The sequence below is a fragment of the Carettochelys insculpta genome, chromosome 16 (assembly GCF_033958435.1).
Source record: "Carettochelys insculpta isolate YL-2023 chromosome 16, ASM3395843v1, whole genome shotgun sequence".
Taxonomy (NCBI): Eukaryota; Metazoa; Chordata; order Testudines; family Carettochelyidae; genus Carettochelys; species Carettochelys insculpta.
This window is the reverse complement of record NC_134152.1, coordinates 31,610,811-31,630,703: the sequence shown is the minus strand read 5'-3', so window position 1 is coordinate 31,630,703 and position 19,893 is coordinate 31,610,811. Positions and strand designations below refer to the sequence as shown.

Below are 19,893 nucleotides of genomic sequence, written 5' to 3'. Positions count from 1 at the left end.
GGTGCCCTATCCCCTGTACAGTTTCTGCCAACTCCTCCACATTCTCCTCCACAGAAACATAACTAATAACGATTGATCCCTGCAGCCACCTGTCTTTCACCCAAACCCCAAGACTGCGACTGAGGGACTTCTATCCCCTTGCACAGGGCTAGCCAGGAAGTTGCCCTAACACCTGAGCTGTGTTTTATAAGCTGCGTGACTGAGACAATAAATAGGAACTTTGCTAGCCTACACTCCATGAAGGCCTCCTGACGTCAGGGTGGGCTGCAGGAAGGGAGAAATCAGAATCAGACAAGATTTGGCAAAGAACGTGGAATGGAACTCAGGGAAGATACAGTTCCACTGTAACAGGGAATGCACAAGCCGCCCAGGCAGCCAGAACTGTTGCTGGGTTCCAGCATCTATCCCCTCTTCCAGCTCAGGAAGGCAGCTCCAGCTGTTACCACTTTACTGCAGGCAAACTTGGCTGTCAGCAAACCAAGGAGGGGAATCTAGCCGGAATGCACATGGCTGCATGCCCCGAGCCAAGGGTCTTGAGATCCCTTGGCATGAACAGGCCTGTTGAACTCACATCAGGAATGGAAAGCTGCCACTGTACACGCGCTATCAAGTAGCCACCACAGAGCTATATATCCTACAACGTATATAACACCACCCCAGGGTGTACATACTTACAGAGAACTGGACTTGGGAGAGGAGCTAATTTAGGAGGGTGACTGGAGATAAAATGTTAGACTTAAAGGTTATCAGGAACATCCCCTTGACCCTATAAGTAGGCTTGGGAGGGTTAGCTCTTACATCAGCAAATATCAATTTCACCGTACACACAAGCTGACTATCAAACATTTCCAGCGATAATCACTAAAATCTGAAAACAGGCAAAGGAAGAAAAACGGTCCGGGAGAACCTCGCGTTCAAATCCCAGTGATTCAGGCTTTTGTTACAAAGAAGATGGCAAAGGCATGGTAAAAATCAGGTACGACCCATACCACCTCCTCTACAAATCTGCACTGCAAAGCTGCCCTCCTCTCTTCGCCCTGGCCCTGTGGTGGCTTCAAAACTAGAAAGCTTTGGGAGAAGGTCAGACATTCAGTTTTGCCCCAGCCTCCCCTGCTCCCACGGCACTTAGCTCAGTCATGACAGCATGTACAGCCCAGCCTGATGAGGCCAAAAACGGGCATTCCCAGCCCATCCTGAGCAAGTGAGGGGGCGCCACAGCCGAGAGATCTAAACACGACAGAAAAGAGAAGACAAGAGGAGAAGATTCCTCCTCTCTCCATTGTGTGTGCAATGAGGAGAGGGATGGAGGACTGTAAAGGACAGGGAGCTTCAGGTCAGTATTCCCTCTAATTTTTTTCCATCCTGGTGAGGAATAAATTTTATTACGTGCACAGAGGCAGGTGCAGGTGTGCACCACCATAGAAACACAAGCTGACGGCTATAGACGCTCTGGTAATTAGCTGGGCAGCACCTGAATCTCTTCTGGGTGCTTGCCCAAGTGCACAGCTTACAGGAAACACTGGCTGAAGTGCACAGGAAAGATGCACCCATTTCACAGACAGGTGGGCTGCAAGCAGGCCCACTGATGGCATTTCTGAGCCAGGGAAGAAGCCAATGGGCCCTCTGCCCTGTCCCCTGTAAGCTGTGCGCTTGCACGCCTGATCAGAAAAGATTCAAATGCCACCCAGTTGATTAGCAGCATGCCCAAAGCTAGGTTTTGTTTCTACCAGTGGTGCACAGCTGCACATACAATTATTCCACACATGGATGGAAAAGTCTGCATCTGAATGGAAAAGATTAGAGAGAACATTGGCTCCTGCCGTGCCCCTCTCCCAGAGAGTCACAAGCCCCCACTCCCACACAGAGAAGCCCCAAGCCCCCTTCTCCCTTCCAGAGCAGTCCTTGGCTGGCCCAGCCCCACCTGCTAAGCTGAGCCCCAGGGCAGCCACACCTTGCCTTTCCTGGACCCAACCTGCCTGCTCTGGGGGAAGCCGCAGCAGCATTTCGTAGGTTCCGCCTACACTTAAAAGATTAAAGCGCTGCCACAGAAGTGCTTTAAGCAAAAGCACGGCCAGAGGCCAGACGTGGGAGAGAACTCGCCCAGTACTTATGCTAATCAGCTAAACGAGGGGCGGAGCTTCCAGCTCCAGAGCCCCCATGGCACAGGTGCCTTACAGTGCTGTAACATGCTGCACTTGTGGGGGGAATTGTTTTTCACACCCTGAGCAAGGAAGTTTCAGTCCAGTCAAGTGGCCGTGTAGACGTGGCCTTTGTCTTGATTCAAAGACACTCTGGATGTGCCCCATGCAGGTTCAAGGGCTCCCGACACCTGCCTAGAGCATATCCAAAACATCTTTGAATTAGTGCTGTCACGGGATTAAAAAGATTAATTGCGATTAGTCATTGATGTACTTATATCTGCTTACCACGGTGTCTTCACAGCCACAAGTCAACAGTGGGCTCTCTCCCATCAAATCTGCTAACCCTTCTAATTCTGGCAGAATCAGAGTCGAGAGCGGGAGAGCACTCAATTTATCACGGTTATATTAGATGCAATTAAATCGACCCCTGCTGGAGCGATTGCTAACCGTTCATCCGACCCCTAGCGAAGACCTGCCCAAAATGAGAGGAGCAACCTCCACAGCTAATGGATCCTGAGTCTGAGTCAGGTCAGGTGAGCTGCTGCTCCCCTTTGCAATCAGTCACCAGCGACATTCAGTTACAGTCAGGTAAACAAGCACTTGCCACGCAAGAAATTCAAGGGCTTTGGCATTCCACCGCAAAGCCCAGATTCCAGCAATACACCTGCTCATCCTCCCACCCCCGACAAGCTGCAGTCAGGCACTAAGTGAGTGGAGAACAGCATTCCCCCCCAAGAGCTAAACCGCTGCAGAAGAGAGGAGAGGAAAGTGTTCATCTCAGAAATCTGATGAGCAGATATGACAAACTGTCACTCAGTAACTAGCTAACAGATCAAAGTGCTCTGCTCCTTTATTAACTCTGGCCTTTTGGGGTGAAAAAAGCGTATTTAAGAGATTTAATCTTTGCATCAGGACAGTTTCCTGTTACGTTATTGTCATGTATTAGTATCTTGAGAGTTAGATGCTTTGTCAGGTATCAGGCCCGTACACAGTACAGTAATCCCCCGGAATGTGCGATTTCAATCTGCACTTAAATTGTGTTAATGAGAGTTAAGCGCAAATTGAAAATGCTCCAGCCCCCCAGCTGGGGGAAGAAGGGGAGAAGCCCCACTGCAGCAGCTGTCTGCCTGCTGGGCTTCCCCGGCTGAGGGAGCCACGGAAAAGCCACATCTAGCTCCCCCCACCAGCGGGGAGTGGGAAGCCAGGCTGCTGCTTGGTTCCCAGTTCCCCTGCAGCTTGCAGCATCTGAGAAACTGACCAGCACTTGGCTGGTCAGTTTCCCAGGTCCTGCAAGCATCAGGGAGATGGGAGCCAGGCTGCCACCCGGCTCCTGCTCCCTGCCACTATATAAGCCAGGAAACCGACCAGCCCTAGAGGTAGTGGGCCGGTCAGTTTCCTGGCTCCTGCAAGCCCAGGTGATCCAGGAACCAGCCTGCTGCATGGTTCACATCTCCCCCGACTTGCATGAAATTTGAGTTACGTACAAGTTGCGAGGAATGCAACCCCCACGTAACTTGGGGGTCTACTGTATGTGAGTGTGTGCACACTAACAAGCAAAACATGCAAATGCAGCCCCCCCCGCATATCTGGTTTCTCCTCCTTTCTCCCTGCTGCCCTGTACAGGAGCACCCTGCGGGACATGATGGGGGAAAACTCAAGGCACCCTGGGATCTGTAGTCCTTTGGCCAGCTCCCTGCCAAGAGAGCTGGCCCTGGAGCAGGGAAGGGACTACATTTCCCAACATGCCATTGGCTGCTACCAAAAGGACAGGGAGGGGGATGAATGTTTTGGAATATTGTTTTTTCATTTATGATATTACAGCATGATCCCAGTAGGTAATTTCTATAAAATCTTTAGAGCATACTAAAAATGTATACAGCAATAACAAAATTATTTCACCAATCTCCACTAAAATTGTTCGTTAACCTCTCATGCACACATTACATGACTTTTCCAAACTCCTTTATATTTAAAAAATTGCAGTTCACATGTACAAAACAAAATAAAATTCAGGAGTAGAATTAGTCCGTATGTTCAAAAACAACAAGAAGTCTTGTGGCACCTTGCAGACTAACGGATATTTTGGAGCATCAGCTTTCATGGGCAAAGACTCGCTTCTTCAGATGCATGGGTACAAAAAAAAGCACAGACACCCAGAAATGCCTGCACACAGGTCTGGGTATCCCCCTGAAAAATGTCACCGCATTAAAAATACATGCATGTATTCTCTGCATGAGAGGATTTCCCCTCCTCACATCAGCTCTATTCTTCCATTCAGAATGACCTTCATTTTATATTGAGAATACCCACCCAAGAAAGGACACCAGTAAGATCCTTCAGAGATAACACCGGGTGTGTTGTGCCCTCCAAAACCGTCTGTGCCTGGACACAGAATGGCTGCTAAATTCTGCATGAGGGGAGAGCTATTTAAAACAGACAGTCTCAGGCTACAGAACACAAATAGCCACCGTGATTGTATAAGTAAAAAACGCTCCTGGATTTCAAAAAGTCTGTTCCTGTCCGGGTGGTGGCTTAAGTGGGTCACGCTCTGCGGAAGGATAGGACAGAATAAGAACGTCGAATCAGAACCCTGGAACTTTCACCTAGAAATTAAATGGAACCTGAACCTTGGTGGTGACTCTGCAGATAGTTAATTTTACTGAAGGCATTTTCACCTACCTCTCCTTCCCCTCTGCCAGCACCGGAGGAGATCAGGGATCAGTTACAAACTCTCCGTTTGTCAGCTCTGCAAACAAATGGGACTGAAAAGCGAAACATGATTCTGTTGGGTGCCATCCCAGTTCACCTGACGTTCACCTTGGACAGCTGAGAGACCCACGGAACACCAGAACTGGAGGAGACCTCGAGACGTCATCGGAAGTTGAATCCCAGAGTTCCCTACCTGTGCAAGGTCTCTTCTCTTACAGACATGGCCAAGCAGGAATCTCTCCCTCTCCCCAGTATGAGATGGGCGAGGTTCCATCGAATCTCCTATGTTTGTTATTAAGGCAAATGGTGGCAGATTCACGAGGAGAGGTGGGAATCAGTTTATGGATACTCTGCCATGATAGCTATACGTGATGGGGTAAATGCCACCCCAGCCTTCATAAGCACTGACATCTAGTTTTCGTAGATGGGCTCCACCCTAAGGCCCTGCCCTCACTGACCCTTCTTCTGAAGTTCTGTCTTCTCTCCACTCCCTCCAGGAGCCCCTGCCACCCTCCCTAGACCGGCTCTTCCGTGGCATGGCTGAACAGCTGTTTCTTTTCCCGTAGCTGCTCCATCCCCAGAACACACAGACTTGCTGCCAACGCCCGCCCTGGATTAGACCAGGCAGGTCCAGTCACTCAGGTAGGAGGAAACAAGGAAGATTTTAGGCTGTGTGCAAAGCCTTGATCAGAAAAAAAGCCCACCTGCAAGGGAAGAGGAGGAGGATTCTGCAAAGCCAGGAAGCCACCAGTAGCGGAAGGGCAGCAGGGAGGAATCTTGTAGCACAAAGGAGAAGGAAGAGGGGTGGGATATAAGCAGGCCTCAGAGAGGGGGACCCTGGTAGGAGGGCAGGAGAAGCACTGCAGGAAGCAGTCCAGGGGCTTGAGCACAATGGTGGGGGCAGCCACAGACCTTAAGCACTTGCTACAACGCCCTGGACTGTGACCCAGAGCAGAGAGTGGGCTTTGGGTCCTGTCCCAGTGGGGTGCTGCTTGCAACAGTGGGCTAGGAGAGGTTCTGGATCTCTGGGGGAGAGACAGTGTCCAGATCGTGGGGCGTGAGGAATGCTTGGCCTCACTAGAGTAGGAAGACTTGGAAGGGCTGGTCACTGGAAGGAGGACTAGAGAGTGACCTGGCTGGAGCCAGGCTGCGACTCTGGGAGAGGAAGGAGAGCTGCAGGCAGCAGAAGGGAAGGAGGGAGGCACTGAACTGGCCAGAGCTCATCCCTAGGCTGGCCCGAAGGAAGCACCACCCAGCACCCGGGTGAGCCCTGTAACACTAAACCCATGTCACCACTCTGGCAAAATGGCCCCAGACGGGATGCAGCCATCGGGGCAACGCTTTGGTTATTCTGGGACAGCTCATTCCTGGGCTAGCTTTCTCCAGACATGGAAATGAACCATCTCAGCAACAGCTGTGCCCATGGATCTGCCCGCTCACCAGCCGCGGTTTGCTGGCACAGCTGCATCAGCCAATGAGCATGGCTCAGCCAACAAGGCAACGCCAGCAACAGCTGATAGCACCGAGATGGCCTTCATTTGAGTTATTCAGACCTTAAGCTGCTCCTCAACCCCTTCCCCAAAGGCCGTAATTCCTCTGGCTCATCCTCAGTCACCCACATATCCTGACAATCTTCCTGGCAATAAGTCGATCTTTGCCAACCATCACTGGTGGTGGATCTGTCCCTGGCCCTTCCCTTTTGCCTGGATACCGACTCTGTGGGTGCTCCGGGGCTCAGGCATCCACCGGGAATAAATAAAGGCTCTCGGCATCTGCAAGGCCAGATGAAAGTTTTCTGGTCCCTGACACTCATAGACCTGGGGCTTCACCGCAATTTCCCCAACCCCACACGTTGATCCACCTGACTCAACCTCTTTCCTCCAAGACCCATTCTCCCTGAACCCCCACTCCCACCACTTGCCCTCGGGGGGCAGCAGAGAAGAGCACCCACTGGTGATAGGGACATTATTGCTCTGTTCACCCAACGGCTCCCCACACCCTGACTGGTCCTGGAGCAGCACAGCAACAAACACAGTCTGGTGCAACTTGCAGATGCTCCTTGATGTGCTTCCTCTTGAATTTGGCCTTTGGAGCACAAGGGAGTCTGAGTCCCTGCCACTCAGCAGCAGAGGGGCCAGAAGAGAGGAGTGCAGCAAGAAATGCAACAAAGAGGACGGCATAAAGTGGTTTAAAGGAACCCTCCCACCGGCTTTTCCTGGAGCCTTGGCAGGTGACTCACTCGCGTGTCAGTAGGTCTAAGGGAGCCTGACCCAGCAAAAAGGAATCTTAGGGATTGTCTATGCTGGGGCTTGCACCATTACGCTCCTTTGTCCACCTCCTCTGCCTTCAGTTCCTAGTTCACAGAGTGAAATCAGTGGAGCCCAGCCCTTCAGGAAACGCCCTGTATTTTTAGTTGGTTTAAATACGTGCTCAGCAGAGGAGTGAGCTGGTCCCAGAGGGGCTCAACTTCTGCAGCCCTCATGGAATTGTGGGTGCTCAGCCCCTCTTCAAATTAAGCTCCAAGTGCATTCGATGCACATGGCTTTACACATCTACAGACCAGGGGTCAGAAACCCCCGGTGCAGGTGCCAAGAGTGGCACGAGAGCCGATTTTCATCGGCATGCAAGGGCGGAGCTCAGCCGTGCCGCTCCTCACAGCCAGGCTGCCTGTGGATTAGCAAAAGAGCAGCTATCGCTACCAACCGCCATCTAACCAGTAAAGCGCCACACCTCAATTTATTAACGAAGCTGTTGTAAGTAGGACTATTGGTGACTTTAAAAAGGATCACCGGCACTCAGTCTGTACACAGAGGTCGAAATGTCAAATTTCAGCACTCCGCTTTGAAAGGCGGCTCACCCTGGATACAGACACATGCATCTATTTATTCAAATGAGCAAGTTGGACATTACTTGGTCACTCAGCAGCTAACCCCTCCCCACCAAGAGGAGAGCACAATGCATGTGTTCTGGGTCTCACACTGAAGCCCATACAGCTCCACCTTCCTGTAGAGTAAAGGCCTTATGTAAGTCATGGGTTATTGAAACAAAGCCACCAGGGCAGTTCCATGGGTAAGCGTTGGCATTTCCTGGGAGATGCAGTGCCACCGCGTCCCCCCTCCCACGAATGGCTGTGATTTTTGCAACACATGAAAGCAGGCATCCCAGTTTCCTCCTCCTGGAGTGGCCGCAACTGCTCCTGGGGGAGTGGACCAGCCTTGTCCCAGAAAGTGGTGGATAGGTAGCTGGGTGGTCCCATCCCAAGATGCAAAGTGTGTGTGTAACGCCAGCAGGCCCAGGTTGCCAGCCCCAGGGATGGAACCTGCAAGCATAGGGTCTAAAGCCCTGCACTCAACCACATGAGCTAAAGGCCAGCTGGCTCTCAGTTGAGGCTGTAGAGCAGAGACTTCACTCACCCCAGATGAGGTCTCAGTGCCTCTGGGTACTACACGTGTGGTAGGAGTGTCTTATCACATGGTGCTGTGTCTGGCCCAGCTCCCACCCAGCCCACTAGTTTTGCTTCTTGCCTGCCAGCATGCGGCACAGGGCAGGTCCAACACCACACAAATTTAGGAGCCCAAGATCACCCCGGCAGGCCTGGGAGGGTTGCGTGTGTCGAGCCAGTGCAGGAACTGAGACAGGCATCTGCCCCTCGGTGCACAAGCAAGTGTGCGAGAAGGCCCTGCACTGGCAACGGGGACTGGCGTGAAAGCAGCATCCAAACCTCCACTCCCTGCCCTACCAAGGGCCCCTTTCGCATACACCCAGAAAGGCCCTTGCCACTCACTGACTCGCGCTCCAAGCGGCTACTGTGGAGTGGGTCAGGCTGGGGCTCCAAATCACACTCCCCAGTCAATGCTGGCCCTCTCTCCTGACCAGACAGGAAACAGCTGGTGCCAGGTGGTTAGACTTCCCTCCCCAGCCTCCCGCTCTGCCACAACTAGCCAAATTAGCCCAGAGCCCTGATTTTCCCAACCACAAGGAAGGGGAAGTGGACATTCCCAATTCTGCCACCACACTGCCGGGGAAAAAAAAATTCTGCTGTGGGGCTAACTTTACTGTCCCTGAGCAGGCAGCGAAATAGGGCTTATTCAAGGCTGACCAACAGCTGGCCAAAAACGAGTTTATGTGCAACAAAACAGCACTGTCTGGCCAGCTGATCGCTTTCTCCACTGACTCAACTGCAGGGGGCTTTTGCGATGAGCAGGAGGCCACAAAAAGGGCAGTTCAGTGTGTCCGTCAGTTCCCCGCTCTGCTACAGCTGTCCTGAGTGACCTCAGGCACGTCCCTCAGCCTCCTCACAGCTCAGGTCCTTGCCTGAGCAATGAGATCACTCGTACTTCCCTCCTTTACGGGGATGCTGGGAAGTTCCTTGAACATGTGGGAGTGTTTAGATACTAGGCCAATGAGACGGAAGGATTCCTTTAGGTGCAGCTGACTTCTGCTGCTTGTGTCCCATTCACTTCTGTTTGGTCAAGTCCAAAACAGAGCACTGTGGACACCCAATGCAATGAAGGGCAGGGCTGACGCGAGCTGCTGGGAAAAATTCTGATCTTGGTTACATTGGCTTAAGTCCAGAGTAATACCTACAGACTTCATCAGGAAAACTGACTGACTGGTAAACTGGCACAGTTCCTTAGAAAAACAGGGGGAAGCCACTCTCAGGGAAAGGTTTTATTTTCTCTTCCCTACATCACAAGTACATTAGGTGGGGGGTAGGTCCCCCAGAGGGAGATGAAATTTCCTAAGTGGGGGAGCAGCATAATCGGCTGCTGGGTCTCAGGCTCATCCATCTTATTAACAGCATTGAAATTGGCTACAGTTCTCATGTCTGTGTATTCACATTGATATAGACCGATTACTGAAGTTTTTACATTCTACACGCTTATTTGTTTACACATGCCAAAAGGGTTACCCCCACCCTCCTTCATATGAGCATAACTGAAATGTTCATCAATTTGGATTACAGGGATGAAAAGTGAGGCCCAACATTAAGTTTGCTCACCCTGCCCTCCATCATTCCCTGCTCTCAGCTCGGAGAGGAAACACAGGTCCGACACTATTCCTAAACTCTGATAGCTGGGGAGTTCAAAGATCATCACAAAAGCTATTAAAGGAAGCGGCTGCAGCAGAGAAAGAACAACTTGTTCCTCTTAATTCTGCCTGAGAAGCTACTGCAGCAGTCTGATCCAGGGAGCAAGACCAGATTTCTCAGCAATGATACCAAGCAACTGCAGAGAAAACAAAGACCACAAGGCCCCTTCCAGTCTTAGCATTCTGTGATTCTATACAGCATTAAGCAGAGACAGCGTAACTGTCATCGGAAAGGACTTAATTAGAAAACAGAGGGAGAAAAGTGAGAAAAAAGAAAAGCCAGGTTCTTGTTGAGAAATTACGTCAAGATTAATTAGTTGGAGAGAACAACTGCGGTATGTTAAAGCTGCTCTGTGAGCTTAAAAAGAAAATCATACCGTGAACAGTTTTGTTTGCCTGTTACTAACACCGCTGCTGATTACAAATCCAGTTGGCTTCTTACTTTCTGCCTTTCCTTCAGATAGGACAATGGAACTCAATGTCTGCTGTCTCTGGCTTTGGCATTTGGGAAGCAAAGAAGGAATGGAAATGCGTTAAAACGAAACAGCTGTTTTCATTCAGAATTTTAGAAGCCATATATGGCAAGGAAGTTTTTGTGGGGGAAAGTGTGGGGAAGTGTAGAGCTCCCCCTAAGATGACGAATGTGTCTCACATGAGAGAAGAGAATTTCATCATTGGGTTATGCACAGAAAGCAAATGGAATCAATGGTAAACCATGAAAAGCTAGAGATACTGATGTGATCTTAACCCATTTGCAGTTATTTCAGAGTTTCAGGAACAACCCTGCCACTTGGTGGTTTTGAACTAGGAATGATTCCAGAAGCCCACAGATGGCAGTTGAGGGGAACCAGAGCATTCTGGGTATGCCTGCATCACATTGAACATTACAAGAGCAGTGTGGTCCAGGTGGCCGTTGAACTCATGGGAGACCCAGCTATGTTTGCAGGTTTTACTGTGTTATGGAGAATTCAAACAAGGGCACTGAAGTGTCACAGAGTGAGCACAGCAGAAATGAGACAGATAGAAGGTCTCTCCCCAGTAGTGATTTACTGGAAACAAGCATCAAGCCACATTCTCCTACTGAGAGATGTTTATCCTGTGACTGCATTCTAGGTTTTGATTTTATAAGCCAATGGCTAACAAACAAAATACAAATTGACTGACTGACACGGGAGCAGTGAACATGGAGCACATTTGAGTGGTTAGAACAAGTTTATGGTTTTATTCCACGCTTAGCCACTGAGTCATTATGTGACCTTGAGCGAGTCACTTAAATTTCGCTGCACCTTCATTTCTCCATTTGTAGGATCTCTATGATAATCCTGCATTTCTGTACAGGAGTGGGGAGCAACCTGCTGCCCATGCCCAGGACTGCCAGATTCTGCTGGTTTTTGCCTGCATGGGTTTTTTTTTCCCCGCTATTGGTATTACTAAAGCAACACCCACATAAAGCAAGGGAGGTGCACACTGGTTGCACCCAACATCAAATCTGAGAGCTGTGCGCTTCCTCTGCATCCAATCAAAGGAGCTGCAGTTCAAGCAGCACACCCTGCAAAGTGTACAAGCACAATTAGCAAAGCTACCCCACCCTGGGAAGCCGTCTCGGTTATGACAATCATGCGGCCTGCTGAGATGGAGGGCCACTCAAGCAGCCCATTTACTAGCCTCGGTTGCCTGTTGGTGCTACCCAGCATTTTGAGCTGTGCAGATGAACAGTGGCAGCGAAGTGCTTAGCAGCGGTATAAGTAGCTCACCATATCCCTGCTGAAATGTTGCATTTTGAATCGCGCAGGGCTAAATTTTCAGGAGGACTCTGAGCAGATTCTCACACCCAGCAGCAGCCACTGGGGCACTGGCAGCCAGGGCTTGAAAGTCTGACTACTCATTGGCCTGACAGAAGTTAAATCAAGCCTTTACTGAAGTGACTCATCTCATGCCAGGCTGAAATTAGTTTGTCTACTTTAAGGGGAGGTGGTTTGCTGTGTTTGAAGTGTGTTCTCCCACCAGCCCATTTTCCAGTTACTAAGTGGCCCCCTGCCAACAAACTGAATGGCAGAGACTTGAATCTGGAATAATCTGAGAAATTAAATCCCTAATAACTTTCTGCCCTGGCCTTCCCCTCGCTTTTTGCATGTGCCAACATTTTAAACCAGTGTTTCTGAAACCTTTTGAGACTACAGAACATCAAAACAATATTTTTTATGCGGCATGACTATGTGACCAAAAAAAAAATTAAATAAAATAATCAGCAACATATACAGCAGAAACAAAATCAAGCAAATTAATAAGGTGTCTTAGCAATGAAGTAGGAACACTGCATCTGGTTTTATTAACAGAAAATATACCCCATCCGTGGAGATCAAAAGAGGCAGACACTGGCAGCACACCTAGGAGGTGTTCACGGAACACCAGAATTCCATGGAACGTAGTTTAAGAAACACTGTTTTAAACAATGGCACCGATATATGACTCTACATACAGGTTTCAAATGGGAACCCTTCCACGCTGGCTTTATTCTGATCTCTTGAAATTAAGAAAGACTGGTTGGTTTCTCTATCATCCCATGCTCAGCTGGCCACTTGTAATGTCCTGTCCCTCTCACCCACTGCTGAACCTAAAGACGACACTTGGTCGTAAGTGGTTTGTAAAAACAAACTAAAATAAAACACAGGGCTAGTCTTGTTGTTTTATTGAGACTGCCTCCTACTACATGTATAATTTTTGAATTATCCACTGATATTTTTAAGCTATCTACCCTGCAATTTCTGCACAGCCTATTTTCTCCAATGCGACGCTCAGCTAAAAACAAAAACAAACCAACCAGCCCTGGGATCTTTGTATGTTTAGAACTAACCATTAAAACTGTGGCTGAGGCGAAATTTGCCTGACAACAGGAGATAAGGTTGGGTGTCTATTTCTCATTCTTACAGCTCAGTAAATGCAGGAAGAAGGAGAGTTACCTCGGGCTTACATTAGAAACAGATCTGTGTAGCATTGTTAACTATAACAGGCCCTGATCCTGCAAACACACCCATAAGCACAGTTCAGCTGATTTCAGTAGGAATTCTTCTGTGCAAAGTGGTCATTGGACAGGGCCTATTATACCATCCGATTCAGCTCCCTCCCCACAACCTTGTGCAAAATGCTTGTTGCACAGGGGTGCTGCATTCTCAGGACTGGGGGTCTGTGGGGGATTTAAAATAGGGCTACCATATTTGACTTTTCAAAAAGAGAGGACACCACTGAGAGGGAGTTTATCTGCATCAGCACCTACCAACTCACCTTGTATTAATGTGCTATATACACTATACCACATGAATACCATGGGAGTTGGTAGATACTGGTATAGATACATTCCCTCTCAGGGGCATCCTCTTTTTTTATGTGGTAACCCTCCTTCAAATTCATTCAGCAACACTGAGTTTTAATTGCTGTTTTTCTGAATGTTGTAGGCCAATTTGTGGCCTCTAAAGCCCAATCCCCTGCAAATACTTGCACAAGTGTTTAATCTCAGACCTGTGAGTAGTCCCACTCAAATCAACTATCAGAAAGGCAGCTGTGTTAGTCTGTGTCTTCAAAAACAACATGAAGTTCTGCGGCACCTTATCAACTAACATATTTTGGAGCATACGCTTTCGTGGGCAAAGACCCGCTTCGACGCAGGTCTATGCCCAGGAAAGCTTATGCTCCAAAGTATCTGTTAGTCTATAAAGGTGCCCCAGGACTTCTTCTTGTACTCAAATCAATGAGACCACTCACAGCAGTTAAACATGAATGTTTACGGAATCAGGGCCTAACAGTTTTCTTCCTCACCCTAAACCAACTTTATGCGCTAATATACATATTTAAAACAAATCTGAAGAGTGGTTTCTTAATGCTTTATTAGGTGCAATTCACCAAAAGCACCAACCCGGGGGTGGGGGGGGGGAAAAAAAAAAAATCACACTTCAAGACCATTCTGTTTGCACTTAAAATGTTAATTTTGATCGCTGCTTACAAAATATTTCCCCGGTCCTGAAAACTGCATGCTTTGGATAATATTTCACATCCCAGGGTAACATACAGAAAGTCTGCTGTTGCCATTGTCAATGGAAAAAAACCCAAAAGGTAGTTAACTTACAACCTGCCGTCTATGCCTTTTGTTTCTCAGCACAAGAGCCAAGGCTAGTTATGTCAGATGGTGAGGGGAGTTTAAAACTTAAACAGAAACACCACAGCTCTGATCAGCTGTTATCTAGGGAAGTCTGGGAGAGCAGGGCAGTTAATGGAAAAGGAGAAACCTGGATAGTATCACTCGCATGCTTATGAACAGAGACAAGGTGGGTGAGATAATAGCTTCAATTGGGCCAACTTCCATGGTAGCAGAGACAAGCTTTGCAGAGTCACACAGCTCTTGTTCAGGCCAGAAAAGGCAACCAGCCCTGCACAGCTATGAATGTTTATAACTAAATCTTACAAGTGACAGGTATTCCTCTACCAGCAGGAGACTGGGTGTGCGGGGGAGAGGGAGGAACAGACACAGCAGCAGTTTACCAGAAAGTAACAAAAGCAGGACAGAGCTACGGAAGGTTACCGAGCTCAAAAACAACAAGAAGTCCTGTGGCACCTTATAGACGAACAGATATTTTGGAGCACAAGCTTTCGCGGGCCAAGACCCGCTTCATCAGACGCATGAGACTCATGCACATCATAACTATCTGTCAGTCGATAAGGTGCCACGGGACTTCTTGTTTTTGAAGATACAGATTCACACGGCTCCCTCTCGGATACGAACTCAAGAAGTTTGCACAGGGGACTAGATGGAGGCCCCCCCTGGATCTTTCCCTCCCTCGTCGCTCTTTGGCATTCAGCGGATCGTGGGTGGTTACCGTTTGGGTGTCAATCTGTTGCATAAAACACCCTCCTGAAATCACGCAGGGAAAAGCAAGCCCCGCCGAGCCGGGCGAGGGAGGCCAGTCCCCGGGCTGCCTAGAGGGCACTCTTCCAGTCCCCAGCGTCGTCGCTCGCCTTGCAAACAAAAGAGGAGACCGGCGGGGTGGGGGGCGAGGGAGGAGGCCAGCGAGAGAAAGGGAAGGGAGGAAAGTCAGAGCCCCTGGGCAGCCGGGACCTTACCATTCAGCCGCACCGTGAACTGTCGCCTCTTGCGGTCGTGCTCCACCTGGATGGGGCAGTTCTGCTCCAGGATACTGAGCTGAGCTGAATGTGCCATGTTGCCGGAGGTGGGGGCGGGGGAGTGTTGCTTGGAATTGGGGGGGTGGGGGGGGGTCGGTAACTCAGCCCCGCGCTCCCCGCTCAGCAGGGGGGAGGGCAGAAGGGAGCCCGCTGGGGAGAGCCGTGGGAAGCGCCTGGTGAAACTGACACACAGCAACAACCCCCCCCCCACTCCAAAGGAGGGGAAAAAAAAAGCCAGGAAATCAGCTGTGAACTCACGTGCTGACCCCGCAGCCAATGTCCGCGCAGCCTTTTTGTTTTGATACATTCCATTCGACTCTTAAAGGGACCCCGCGCCTCGACAGGCGCCCCCTGAGCCACCCCTTTCCCGTGCTCTGCCTCGCCTCGGCTCCGGCGCGCAGCTCCTCTGCTGGATGCCTTAAGAAGGGGGGTTGTTTTAGGGTTCGTGTCTCCCTGCCCCCCCCCCCCCCCAGTGATTCATTCCCTCCCGACTGGAAATTACAGAGCCTGCTGATTGCCCTCGGGAGGCACCTGAACTCACCTGATATCCCAGGCTGCCCTGCTCGGTAGCACAAGGGAAATCGGAAATCATCATTTCTTTTTTTTTTTTTCCCCTGTGGGTTTACCTACAGGGGGGAAATACTCCCGCATACCTGTGCTGGTACAGTCACACCCACTCCAGTGGTATCAGTCTAGACCAGTATCAGAGAGGTAGCCAGGCTAGTCTGTATCTTCAAAAACAACAAGAAGTCTTGTGGCACTTTATAGACAAACAGATATTTTGGAGCATCAGCTTCCGTGGGCAAAGACCCGCTTCATCAGTGCGGGAGGGGGGGTCAGAGGAGGATGTAAAGAGGGGGTCTCCGTAAAGGGGAGGACCAGCCTCGACCAGTGTTCCTTAAACTTTGAGACCACAGAGCACCCACTGATAATCTTTTTAATGCAGAACACCTATGCAAATTTTCTTCAGAAACGGTTGCGAGACCCTTCCCCCAAAACCCCAGCAACATATACAGTAAAAACAAAATGAAGGAATTTAATCTGATATCACAGCAGTGAAGAAGTAAGGTAGTATCTGGTTTTAATACCAGAAAATATCTACTTATTATTTTTCCAAGTTATTTTTCCAAATGCTCACAGCGCATCTGCGAGGTGTTCCCCGAACACCGGTGTTCCATAGGAACACAGCTTAAGAAACACTGAAATAGAGCCACTGTAGACATTCTTACTACAAAATTGAAGCACCTTTTTCCTGGCTTGGTTCATGCTAGTTTGAAAGTAGTGGAGGGGAATACACCTCTGTCCAAGGAACCTATTTTTTGATGCAAGTCACAAAGTCATGATGAGTGATACCACAGGACTGACATTAACTACACTATTTTGCAAAAAAACAGGGCTGGGAACAAAAAGTTACACATCGCAAAAACAAAGTTGCTGTATCCAAGACAAAGTTCCTGGGAAATTTACCTTGTGAATTGAAAGGGCTCATAAATATATCCAAAGAAAACATGTTATTTGGCACAGCTTCCCCAGGATACCATCTATATTTACAATTAACAAATAATTAAACTGTCTTCTCAGTGATTTTTACTGCACTATCTGAAAGACGGAGGGCCTGATTTCCTATTCACCTTGGTTTGCTGCTTCCTTACCTTGAGCATTGGCTGATGTAAGAGCCACTGCCCCCCTTTCCTTCTCCAGTTTGCTTGGGTGGCTGGTGCAAGAGGCAGCAGAGGTACCTTCTCCAGCTTTTTGCCAGCACTGAGTTCCCTGCCTAAGGGGAATTCTTCACTAGTTCTCTCCAGCTGTTCTCGGTCCACTTTGTGCATTTAGCAAACCAGCTGACCCAGGCTCTTTATTGAGGCCCTGAGCCTGCAGTGAGTTCCAGGTGGGAAACCTCTGCCCTATTGATGCAGGGATCTGTCACTGAAGACCTCATTATAGTAGCGCAGGCTTGACTGGACTGAATCTCAGCCAAATGTTCCTTTTGTTTGCCCTGGTCTTCTCTGGACAGAATTAGACTCATTTGGTGGATAAAATACAAAGATCAGGGCTATGTAAATATATGGCTAGAGAACCAATACAAGTTCCCAGTATAAATTTGTCTCGTAGTTTTCATACAACGCCTAATTAGAGTGTGGAACTCATTGCCAAGGAAGTTGTGCAGGCCAAGGATTTAGCAACACTCAAACAGGAACTCTGCTTTTATTTAGGTATCAAGAATACCCAGAGTTAGCCTCATGCTTAAGGTCTTAGTCCCAGTTTCAGCTGCTAGAAATCAAGATGAGCTGGAATGTGGGGGACAGATAGTCTCATATCTCCCTGTTGTGGGGTTCTAAGGAAGCAGTTTTGAAACTTTTTTTTCTCTTGACCCAAAGAAAACGGTAGATGCCGATCACCCAACAGAATTATGTCTTTAGACTGGAGTGTGGGCACAGGGTTGGGGTGGAGATGAGGGGGTTGGGGTGCAGGAGAGATGTCTGGGTTTTGGGGGGTCAGGGCTGAGACAGAGGATTGTGGTGCAGGTTGGAGCATGGGCTTACGTCCAGTGGCTCCCAGCCAGCAGCACAGTGAGGTTGCAGAGCCAGACTTCCTGCTCCCTTAGCACCTCAGCCTGCGCTGCACTCCAGAGGAGACAAGACAGTTCTGCTTGCTGTTCTCACCTGCAGGCATTGCTTGCCCATGGTCCCTTTGGCCAGCCAATGGGAGAGCAGAACTGGTGCTGTGGCAGGGCACTGCATAGAGCTCCATGGCCCCCAGTGCCTGGGAGCCAGACCTGATGCTGCCCAATTCTGGAGGGCAATATGCTCCACAGCGCCAGGAGAGGCAGGAGCCTTCCTCAGCACCTTCACTGATCACCTGCTCAGCCCTACAACCAGGCAACCCAGTGCCTGACTTTCCCAGGGTACTTCCCATTCTTGTACTTAGAAAACCCGTCCTCTGAAGCACCCTGTGCTGCTGGAGCAGATGGCCCCAGATCTGATACAGTATGTACTGGAATTCCTACATTCTCATCTTCCCCTCTACCAAGGCGTGTGATCTGTTGGAGTGAAGCAGCTTGAGCTGAACTTAATAAGATACAGCCGAAGAGATACTGGAGGAGACTATGTTGTTGGTATTCTGTAACAAATGGCAGGGAACAGGGAATATAATGTGTAATTAGTCATACTTTGTCCATCTGTAGTGCCTTTAAACCAAAAACCTTGAGGAGACCAAGAAACCTGCAGGGCCATTCCTAGGCATACACAGCATATGCAGATGCACAGGGCACCACTAAATTTGGAGCACCACACTGTAAGCCCAATTTAGTGGTACCTTGTGCTGTGTGTGCCTAGGGATGGGAAGTTAAACAGACGCAGACAGTGCCAGCTCAGGTGGCCCCATCCACTGGCTGCTTCTCCCCCCATGGGCTCCATGCTGGGTGTCTGGCAGCCCCCATCCCCATCCCCTGGCTGCAACCCCTCTGTGATCTCAGCACTGGCTCCAGCAGCCCGCAGCAAGATCCCCTAGCCAGCCCCACCCCCACCTTCCAGGCTCTGCACCCAGCCTTTGCTCACACTGTGGTGGTGAGCAGCAAAGAGCAAGGAGCAGCCACACAGCCAGCAGCTGGGCAGAAGTGGCGGTTTCCCCTTCAGATCACCATTTCTCCCCAGTCGGCAGCATGGCCACCTTCTACTCCTCTGGCCTGTGGCCAGGCCACCCCTGCCTCCCCCGGTGCCCTGAGGGTGTAGGTGAGCCCTTCCTTGCCCTGCTCCAGGATTGCCAACTCTCCTGGACTGGACTGGATGCTCTTGCAGCAAATAGTGTCCAGTCTGGGAGAGCTGGCAACCCCTTGCCCCCACACCTTCTGCCCAGGCAGCTTCTCTCCATGGAACGGCCACTTCCTACAGCCTCAGCACTGAGAGGGATGGCCCTGCAAACTTGAATTAATTATCTTCACCAGGCCTTTGTCCCAGGCCACACTCTACATGAGTGAAGTAAGCATTTAGACCTCAGACTGGGGGGGAGCTGGCTTCAGTTACTTGCTCTGACAAGGACTTTGTGTGTGTGTGTAGGTCTGATACTTCCATATCTTTGCGTTCCTCCACCAGAGTGGCTTTGAAGCTATATACAGTGAAGATGATGAGGACGTCAGATATTACGGTTAATGGATGCCAGCTATGTATCGTAATGAGAAGAGAGCTACGTTTAATAATCCCGGCTAGTGCCCCAGTGCTATCACTAGAATACAGTGCTGGTAGGCGTACAGCTCCGGAGGATTACATGACAGATTTACCAAGAACCAGGTGAAGTAAATAAAAGGGAGAATTTGATTTCATGCCAGCAAAAGCAAGTTCCACATGGCTGGGTTCTTTCAGCAGCCCCATGGATAATAAATTGCAATATTAGCTATTATGGATTTATCTTCATGTTACCTGAGTATTACACCTATTCTAGGACTTCAAAACAGGTACTCAGATGACACAGCAGCATCTCTCCCAGCTGACCTTAGGGTACATCTATACTTACCGGAAGACCAGCTCAGTCACGGTCACTCCTCTGGGGTTCGATTTAGCTAAGGCGACCATCTGTCCCTTTTAGCTTGGGACAGCCCCGTATTTCAGGTGTCAGGATGGCATCCCGATTAATTGTAACAAAGGGGCTAATTGCACTGCATTTCATCGGGGGCTGCCGCCTGGACCTCACCGTGGGAAGACAATGGGAATTCTACCACTCATTGTCTTTAAAGACACCAGCATCCAGCTCTGAACATCTGTTTGTTACTCTGTATCATCAGGAT

General features: G+C 49.6%; 1 protein-coding gene across 2 annotated transcripts in view; it reads right to left on the bottom strand.

The window, feature by feature from the left end:
- Positions 1 to 15,211, bottom strand: part of NATD1 (N-acetyltransferase domain containing 1) — a 44,185-nt gene extending 28,974 nt beyond the window's left edge. For both annotated transcript variants that reach the window (XM_075010801.1, XM_075010798.1), the window contains exon 1: positions 15,054 to 15,211. In XM_075010801.1, coding sequence (XP_074866902.1) covers positions 15,054 to 15,150 — 97 coding nt within the window. In that variant the 5' untranslated portion in view covers positions 15,151 to 15,211. The remainder of the gene's footprint in view (positions 1 to 15,053) is intronic.
- Positions 15,212 to 19,893: the final 4,682 nt, after the last annotated feature.